Consider the following 9648-nt stretch of genomic DNA (forward strand, 5'->3'; position numbering starts at 1 on the left):
TAATAATAATAATAATAATAATAATAATAATAATAATAATAATAAACTTCATTGTCATTGTACATAGTACAACGAAATTAAAGATGCAGTCATTTCGGTGATCTACAACAATATTCATATGCACTCACACACCATTCACTACTGTCCCATAACTCCCTTAAGGTTCACATGACAACTTAAAACCACCAATGTCACCCAAATTCCACTTTCATACAGCATTTAAGGCAATAATAGCTCTCGAATGAAAACTATTTTTTAATGTATTTGTCTAGTTCCGGGCAAAGGTATTTTTACCCAGAGGTTTCATTTCTCGTGAGTTTCCCCTAAGCACGAACAATCCTTCCGTTGTTACCCACTCGTAAGTTTTCGAAAAGTAATTAAATTGTTTCCAAGACACTTTATTATTTCATATGTATGAATGCCACACTTTCTTTTTTTGGAAAAGTTTGATTGGCATCCCCCAAAGAAGAAAAGAAAGGCACTAAAGTAGAAAATAATGTGCTGCTGGTTGCCTGTACAATGGCGCTTTTGTATGAAACCGAGCAAAGATCTCCTCCAAAAAGGCCTCAGGTGAAATCTAAGGGGGAAACAATTTGAAAACTGGTGGGGAGTTCATTGGCCGAAGGAATGCGTCTTAGATAAACATCTGATCTGAATTAAGGCGGCTTTCTGGGCTGCTTGTCTCTGCGATTAAGTTCTAATTATTATTGTGAGTTTATTCACCCCCCCTTCCCCAAAATACATTTGGCTGCCTCGGCCTTCTGGCATGAAGGGCCTTGTTATATTGTTGTTTAATGGGGAAATCTATGAAAACAGCTGTTTGCAGGTTGCTCTGCTTTATGAGCCTGCCACGGCTTTCCCCCTTCTTACCCCAAAGTGATCTTTTTTCTCTGGTCAACCAGAATATTGAACTGTGCCGTAATCTTCCGAGGGGGGGGGGCAGCCTTTGGAGATGCAGTTTGTCGTTCTGGGATCACGCAGGGCTAATGGGAACAGTTGCTTTATGCCTTTTAGGTATTTTATTTTATTTTTAAATTTTATTTATATTTACATCTATATCCCGCCCTCCCCGCCATTCAGCAGGCTCAGGGTGGCTAACGGCATATATAAATATACATTAAAATTCCATCAAAATTGTCGATCAATATAAAATCATTCTACATAAACATAGCTTATATTAAAAGATGGCAAATCTTGACTGTCAACTCAACGGTGTCCACAAGCTCACACCCAGCTATAAGCCTTCGGTTGGTGGTGCTGTCGGTACTGTCGGAAACAGTGATGGTACAACCGGGTCATTTTGTAGAAAAAGAGGTGCAGGAGCTCATTAGCATAAGGTATTAGCATAGCTTATTTGCATATGCCACACCCCCTGACATCATCGGAAGTGTGTCAGAAGGCAACACCCACCGCTCAGGCTCCACTGGACTGTTTTGGATTGCTAGCTATTTGGGGGGGGGAGGTGGAACGTGCAGATCTGTCCTCGCAGAGGAGGGAGAGCTTGTACCTGAATAAAACTTGGTCTTAAAGGTGCCACTGGACTGTTTTGGATTGAGTAGCCGGGGGGGGGGGGCTCTGCAGTTTACCTGGCTGCTTCTTGCTCTGACTGAGGGCTGCTGGGAGCAGGGGGTGGGGCTTGTTGCATGTGCCCACCCCTGGGCTCTTTACTGCCGAAGCTCTGCTCCTGTGCGCTCCTGCAGGAAATGACCCCTGGGTACAATTGTTGGCAAGGTTGGTAATTGGGCCAGGGCCTGTTGGAAGAGCTCAGTTTTACAGGCCCTTTACAGGCGGAACGGAAGAGCTCCGTTTCACTCTTGTGTCTTTCTCCCCCCCCCCTTTGTTCTTTCTTTCAAACACCATTTACAGGAGAGTTCTCATCTGCCCGCCTCGTTGCTGCTCGCCCAGCACAAAGATCGGTCCACGCAACTAGAAATGCAGCTGGAGATTCCCAAGCTGGTCAAGCCGGTCGCGTTCTCGACGGGCATCAAAATGGTAAGGCCGGCAGGCATCCGCGTGTGCATCGGGGAGGCGGAGGAGGAGAGAGCTTTCCATGTTCTTTTCTGTGCAGTTTTGTCCATTTCGCAGGTTCTTTAGATTTCTCGGCAGTGCTTCCAGTCGCGGCTGAGTCGTTTGAAGGTGATACTGTAAGGCGGGGCTCCCCGACTTTTTTGAGCCTGCGCGTACCTTTGTAATTCTCCTGACACAAGGGGGGGGGGGCAGTCACAAACTGGCCATTGTGGGAAGTGGGGCCACACACAAAGGAGGCCCTGGTACAGGGGACAAGAGGAGTGATTTAAAAAAAATTACACTGAAGAAGAGGAGCATGACAGCGAACAAAACCGACACTGCAGTGCTAACTACCGCGGAAGCAACCGTTATTTTAATTGGCACAGCCGATCACATCTCCAGCAGCCAATCAGAAGCTCTGCCAGGCAGGATCCCCACTTGGATGCGTGCGCTTCCTAAAAGCACTTGGCAGGCGTCAGGAAATATGTGTCAGCTACGCTGCCATGAGTGTGGAGATGTTTTCTAATTGCTTTACATTCCTTCCCATGCGCTTAATTGCTTCAGAGCTGCAACGCTCATCTTTGAAGTTGTACTGGTGGAGATGGTGGTGTCTATCGTCCGTGGGAGCTTCTCCGTTCCCAGCTTCGCGACCGTTAGAGAGTCTTGCAGTCTCCTGCGCGCGGGAGCCCACCTAATTGGTTATTGCTGGGGGGCACATACGAATTGGTTATTGCTGGGGGGGGGGCGCGCATACGAATGCCCTTTATCCTATTATGCACACAGGTAGCCCGCCATTCCTAACAGTGTTCTTGTTATCGCATCTATGGCTTTTCAATAAAAGTAAAACCTTCCTGAAAGCGTGTACTTCATTGTTTAGCTGTGGGTCCTGACATTATGTCAGTGGGTACTGTTGGTGCCCATGGGTGCCACGCTGGGGGATCCCTGTGATAAGGAAATAGAAGCGTTTACCAAAGTGGTCCCAAAGCCTTGTCACAGAGCTGATTCAGAGCTGGTTTACTAAGGTTGCCCGGTCTTACCTGGCTACCAGTGGGGGGGGGATCCAGCCGCTTCTCTGGGATCGTGTTGGGGGGGCACTCTAGTTTTTGGGCAAAACTCTATGGCTTTTTGCCTTCAAAACCATAGAGTTTGTCCAAAAACTAGAGCATCACCCACTGATGTCTCTGGCACGATAACATCACTTCCTGGTGATGTCATCACGTCCCTGTTGGGACGTGGGGCTTCAGATTGGTGCCCCCCCTCGAAGCGGGGGGACTTCACCGTTTGTATTGTCAGAGGGACCAAACTAGTTGGGATTTGAACTGGGGACTTCACAGTTGGGATTGTCAGGGCCAAACTAGTTGTTGGCCTTACTACAATCAACTTTGTCAGAGCTCTGATCCCCACCTTCCTCACTGGGTGTCTGTTGTGGGGAGGGGAAGGGAAAGGAGTTGGCCTGGCCACTACAATCAACTTTGGAGGCCCTGCTCCAGGTGCCCCCAGTTTCTGATTCTGGTTGGGAGAAGGCCTTCTTGGTGGTGGTGCCAAAGCTCTGGAACCCTGTCCTCAGAGAGCTTCATCTGTCCTCTTCTGTTGCTCTCTTCTGCCACCAGGTGAAGCCTTTTTCGTTTCATTTGGCTTTCCCTCAATGATCCCTCTTTTCTAATGTATGTTTTAATTGCTGTTTTTATGGGTTTTTAATGTATCTTAACTCCGTTTTTAATTGTTTTAATGATGTGTGTGTTTTGGAGGGGTTGATTTTAATGTTTTTAAAATGTGATTTTGTCATGTCTCTTTTAAAATTGTTAGCTGCTCTAGTAGCCCTCGTAAGGACAAAAAGGGTGGGGTTGCAAATTTTGTGAATATATAAGATCACAGCAGCCGCCAAAAAGGGCAGCCTCCCCTCCTCTAGCGTAGCACTTGCCTTATTCTGGGAAGTCTTGTCAGTTAGATTATTCTGTCTTTAGCCAGTAATGTGAAGTAGTAGAGGGTATGTTTGTGTAGGTTGGCGGGTGACATGACAGCTCCAGATGAGGCAAGTTGGTTGATTCGAGACCCCATCATGGCACACAAAAAATGCCTTTCCTGGCACTCACCAAGTGTTTTTAGGAAGTGGGCGGGACCGGGGGGGCTTGTGCCCAGCAGGGCTTTTGTTTGGCTGTGCAGATTAAAAGGCATGCTGTTAAGCAGAGCCTCTGCCTTAAATGTTGAAAGCTTACTTTGAAAGTTCTTCATAAACATAACACCTCTCCCTCCTCCTCCTCCTCCTCCTCCTCCTCCTCCTCTTCTTCTTCTTCTTCTTCTTCTTCTTCTTCTTCTTCTTCTTCTTCTTCTTCTTCTTCATCATCATCATCTATTTATTTTATACCCCGCCCTATCGCACAAGTGCCTTATACACAGGGCTTTTTTTGTAGAAAAAGCCCAGCAGGAACTCATTAGCATAATTGACCACGCCCAACAGCAGGAACTCATTAGCATATTAGGCCACACCCCTGACAGCACAGGTCATTAGCATATGAGGCCGCACTCCCGTGTTACCAGAAGTGTGGTCATCCAGCCACACCCACCTTTTGCTTCTTATTCTGTTTACCTTGTTTGTTGTCAAAACCCAGGGCAGGAACTCCTTTGCATGTTAGGCCACCCACCCCTAATGTAGCCAATCCTAATGAGTTCCTGCTGTTGGGTGTGGCCTATTATGCTAATGAGTTCCTGCTGGGCGTGGCCAACTCAGGAGCCAGCCGGAAATCCGTTCCTGTGCGTTCCTGCCCCAAAATAGCCCTGGTTATACAGAATCAGACCAGTAGTGTCTACTCTGACTGGCAGCAGCTCTCCAGGGATCCAGGCTGAGGTCTTTCACATCACCAGCTCCCCGGTCCTTTTAACTGGAGGTGCCAGGGATTGAACCCAGGACCTCCTGCATGCCAAGCAGAGGCCCTGCCAACCTTGCTCCCTGATAATTGCTCGTTGGCTCCGCCTCCTGTGGAAACCATTTTGTTGTTGCGCCCACCGCCCTGTATCAGAATTCAAAAGGTTCCCGTAGGCTTGAAAAGGTTGAGGTTGGGGACCCCCGGATTAGATATTTCAGCGGGGCGGGGGCTAGCTATACGGCTGATGGTTTTAAAGCAAGATGTGCATTTAAGGTAACATCTGGCTTGACCTTCACTCACCCCAACCCTGAAGCTGTTCAGTGGTAACCAAGCGCTAACCCTTCATCACATTTACCTTGCCAACTTCCGCAGCAAGTAGCTTTTAATTTTGGCTCTGACTTAATCCGCTACATTACTTTGAGATGATTACAACCTCCTTGTTGCTGAATTCGGGGGGGGGGGGGGGGGAAGAGGGAGAGAGCGGACGACGTGTAATTCCCAAATCCTGAACTAAAATCAAAGACTCGCCTTGCTTGTTTTAACACATTTTTTTTGTTGGTTGCCTGCAGCAAAATGCATTGTGTGGAGATAATTACTTAATTCTCCAAATAGCCCAGTGCCAGCTGGAATTGCATTATCGGAGGTGTCAATCTTGTTAAAGCTGCAGAAGTGAGACTCCCTGAGTCTATAAGACTGCAGGTTGTTGGCAAGCAAAGCAACCTGTAGACTTGGCCTCATAAAAAGTTGGCCGAAGTTTTTACATTGGCAGTATGGAACATTCTGGACCTCTGGTGTCCGGAGGGCCAGCTTACCTTTTTGGCAAAAGGAGTCATGCAAGGGATTCTCATTATTCTCATGGAGCTGGATTTTGAAGCTCTCTTCCTCTACCACGACTTCCTGTTTGGCACAGATAGACAAACACATGGAACTGCCTTATACTGAACCAGGCCCCTTGGTCCATCAAAGTCAGCATTGTCTACTCAGACTGGCAGCAGCCCTCCAGGGTCTCAGGCAGAGGTCTTTCACATCACCTTCTGCCAGATCTTTTAGCTGGAGATACCGGAGATTGAACCCGGGACCTTCTGCATGCCAAACAGATGTTCTACCACTGAGCCACCGCCCCTCCCTAAATATAGATCGTGAATGCCAGATAGTGATTACAACGTAGATTACGATGTAATTGTGTTTAGAGCCCATATTCAACCGGCGCTCTGCCTGCTGCAGTGGCTGCAAGTTGAATACTGGATCAGGGTCAAGGTTTTGGTACTAACCTTCAAAGCCCAAAGCCCAAACTGGCCTGGGACCAATGTATCTGTGGGCCCGCCTCTCCTAGTCTATCCCCCAAAGAGCGCTACGCTCAATGGATAAGGGCTACTAGAATGGATAAGGGCAACTAGAATGATAAAAACGGTTGGAACACTTTCCCTATGAAGAAAGGTTAAAGCACTGGGGGCTCTTTAGCTTGGAGAAACGACGGCTGAGGGGTGATGTGATCGAGGTTTACAAGATTATGCATGGTCGAGAAAGAGGTCCTTTTCTCCCTTTCTCACAATACAAGAACTCGTGGGCACTCCATGAAATTGCTGAGCGGTCGGGTTAGGACAGGTAAAAGGGAGTCCTTCTTCACCCAAAGAGTGATTAACACATGGAATTCACTGCCACAGGAGGAGGTGGTGACTACAAGCATGGACGGCTTCAAGAAGGAATTGGATCAACATAACGAGCAGAGGTCCATCCGTGGCTATTAGCCACAAGGTATGGATAGGAACTCTCAGTCTGGGGCAAGTGATGCTCTGTCTTCTTGGTGCTTTGGCGGGGGGCATCAGTGGGAGGGCTTCTATTTATTTATTTATTTATTTATAGTCAAATTTATACCCCACCCTCTCCGCAAAGCAGGCTCAGGGCTGGACCTCCTGATGGCACCTGGTATTTTTGGCCACTGTGTGACCCAGAGTGTTGGACTGGATGGGCCTTTGGCCTGATCCAACATTGGTTTCTCTTATGTTATTAACATATTGAAAAGTATCTGGCTGTCCTCAACCGGAGCCAGGGCTTTTTTGGCCCTGCCTCTGACCTGATGGAACTGACTGTTGAATGAGACCTGGGCCCTGCAAGATTTGATGCAGTTCTGCAGGGCCTGTAGGACTGAGATGTTCTGCCAGGCCTTATGGGTGAGGACAGCGACGGCTTTCATCAAGGCTGACCTCCCTTCCTTTCCCTCCTCTCCCCCTTGTCCCTTCTCCCTTTCTCTCGTCTGTTACTCCCTTACTTATTAATCTGTTTGATGTTTACTTTTCCTTTGGCTAAGGGGCACTATGTCGTGCTCTCTTTTTACGTGCCATCGTATTGGTTATTAGTAATATGGTAAGAGCTGCGGTGGCTCAAGTGGTTAAGACGCTGAACTGCAGGCTGTGGAAGGTCAGTAGTTCAGCAGTTCGAGACCTGGGTGCTGCATCATGGAGTGAGCTCCCGTCTCTAGTTCCAGCTCCTGCCAACCTAGCAGTTCGAAAGCAAGAAATTGCAAGTAGATAAATAGGTACCACTTCGGTGGGAAGGTAACAGCGTTCCGTGCGCCTTGGTGTTTAGTCATGCCGGCCACATGACCACGGAAACGTCTTCGGACAGCGCTGGCTCTTCGGCGTTGAAACGGAGATGAGAACCGCAACCCTAGAGTTGGATTCGACTGGCTTTCAAGCAAGGGAACCTTTACCTTTTACCTTTAAGAGTTGTTCTTGATGGTTTATGTTTGCGGTCATTGTTGTTATCCATCCTGAGCCCTGTTGTACAGGGGAGGGTGGGCTATAAATCCAATAAATAAATAAATACATTCTCTGCCAGAGGATGTAGCGATGGCCACAGGAATAAACAGCTTTAAAAGGGAATTAGGTTGATTCATGGAGGATAAGTCTTATCAATGACTACTAGCCCTGGTGGCTGAGGGGAACCTCCACATTCAGAGGGACTAATCTTCTGAATCCTCTGTTGTTGGCTGTCCAGAGGAACTGGTTGGCTACTGTGTGAGATAGGATGCTGGAGTAGATGGACCACTGGTCTGATCTAGCAGGGCTCTACTTACGTTCCATCAAGCAACTCAGTCTCTGTGCCCTTTTGTTGGCCATCCAGAGGAACTGGTTGGCCACTGTGTGAGACAGGATGCTGGACTAGATGGACCCTCACTGGTCTGATCCAGCAGGGCTCTTCTGATGTTTCAATGAAAGCCTCAGTCTCTGTGCCCTTTTGTTGGCCATCCAGAGAAACTGGTTGGCCACTGTATGAGACAGGATGCTGGACTAGATGGTCTGATCCAGCAGGGCTCTTCTGATGTTCTAACGAAGGCCTTGGCCTCTATGCCCTCTTGTTGGCCCTCCAGACGAACTGGTTGGTCACTGTGTGAGACAGGATGCTGGACCAGATGATCTGATCCAGCAGGGCTTATGTTTTCTGTTACTGATTCTGAAAAGGGCTGCTTGCAGGTGAATGAATTAGATAGAGCAGCTTCCACCTTTCCAGCCCATTTGCTGATACTAGGCACCAGGCCCAAGAAGAGGAAAACCCAGAGGCAGAAGATGTGTCTGCTACTGTGGTGTTTGCGTCTCAAAGTGGTGGAGTGTCCAGAACTTCCTAGCTATGCACATGCTTTGTACTTAGAATATCCCAGGATCCAATTCCTGGTGTGCCTTATTCAAGGCTTGAGAATCCATATGTGTAGAATGCTAGAGTGGCAAGAAGATGGCACTGGGGCTAGGCGTATCACCACCTTGGCTCCACATGAGTCATGAACAATCGCTAGGAGACAGATGAGCTGGGAGGGACTGTAGCTCAGTGACAGAGCATCTGCTTGGTACGCCAAAGGGTCCAGTTCAACCCCTGGCATCTCCAGTCAAAACGATCAGGTAGCAGGTGATGAGAATGTCCTCCGAGACCCTGGAGGCCCTGTTTCAGTATAAGGCAACTACTTGTGTTCGTACAAGCTGGACTGGTTGTGTACATGTATGCTCCTGGAAGAGCGTTACGCTTGGGAAATAAGAACTTCCTGTTGTTTTCCGGCCCGAGAGAAGTCCAGCTGTCCTCAAGAAGTCCAGCTGTCCTTGACCAGGGCCACAGCTTTTTCAGCTCTGGCCCCTGCCTGGTGGAACACTCTGCCAGAAGATATCCGTGCCCTGCGGAAGCGGTTACTGTTCCACAGGGCATGCAAGGCAGAGACGTTCCGCCGGGCCTTCGGTTGAGGGCAGCGACGGGGGGTAGCCTTTGGCACTCTCACACAAGCCCCCATCCCTTGTAACCCCTCCCCCCAGGGAGGCTGGGGTGCTGGTGTTTTCCCCGCCATCTTATATATGCTGTATTTTTGCCATTTTGACAGCGTTGTTTTATATATTGGTATTATTGGCTTGTTTTAATTTATTTTAAACTGAGATTGTATATTATTTTGTTGTAAGCCACCCTGAGCCCTACTTGTAGGGAAGGGTGGCCTAGTAAATCCAGTTTAATAAATAAATAAATAACATCTTGGCCGGGACATAAGCAATGCTCCCTCTAAGCCGTGGAGTCCTGTGAGCAAAAATTCTACTTTGTGAGCTACTGGCATTAAAGTTGTGAGCGAGTAATTTGGCTCCTGCGTAAATTAGTTTGTTCTGGAGCCCTCCTTCCTGAGCGGACACAAAAAGGTGTGAGCCGGAGTCTAAAAAACTGTGAGCTAGCTCACACTCACTCAGCTTAGAGGGAACAGTGGACATGAGAGTATGGGTCTGTTTCCCAGTAAGCGTAGCGGTGCATGTAT

General features: G+C 48.1%; 1 protein-coding gene across 1 annotated transcript in view; it reads left to right on the forward strand.

The window, feature by feature from the left end:
* The window catches only part of MNAT1 (MNAT CDK-activating kinase assembly factor 1), a 201672-nt gene that overhangs the window by 79830 nt on the left and 112194 nt on the right, over nt 1-9648 (forward strand). Inside the window, exon 6 of the mRNA XM_015422017.1 lies at nt 1867-1992. Coding sequence (XP_015277503.1) covers nt 1867-1992 — 126 coding nt within the window. The remainder of the gene's footprint in view (nt 1-1866; nt 1993-9648) is intronic.

This window comes from Gekko japonicus, unplaced genomic scaffold, assembly GCF_001447785.1.
Source record: "Gekko japonicus isolate JY-2015 unplaced genomic scaffold, Gekko_japonicus_V1.1 scaffold166, whole genome shotgun sequence".
Classification (NCBI taxonomy): domain Eukaryota; kingdom Metazoa; phylum Chordata; class Lepidosauria; order Squamata; family Gekkonidae; genus Gekko; species Gekko japonicus.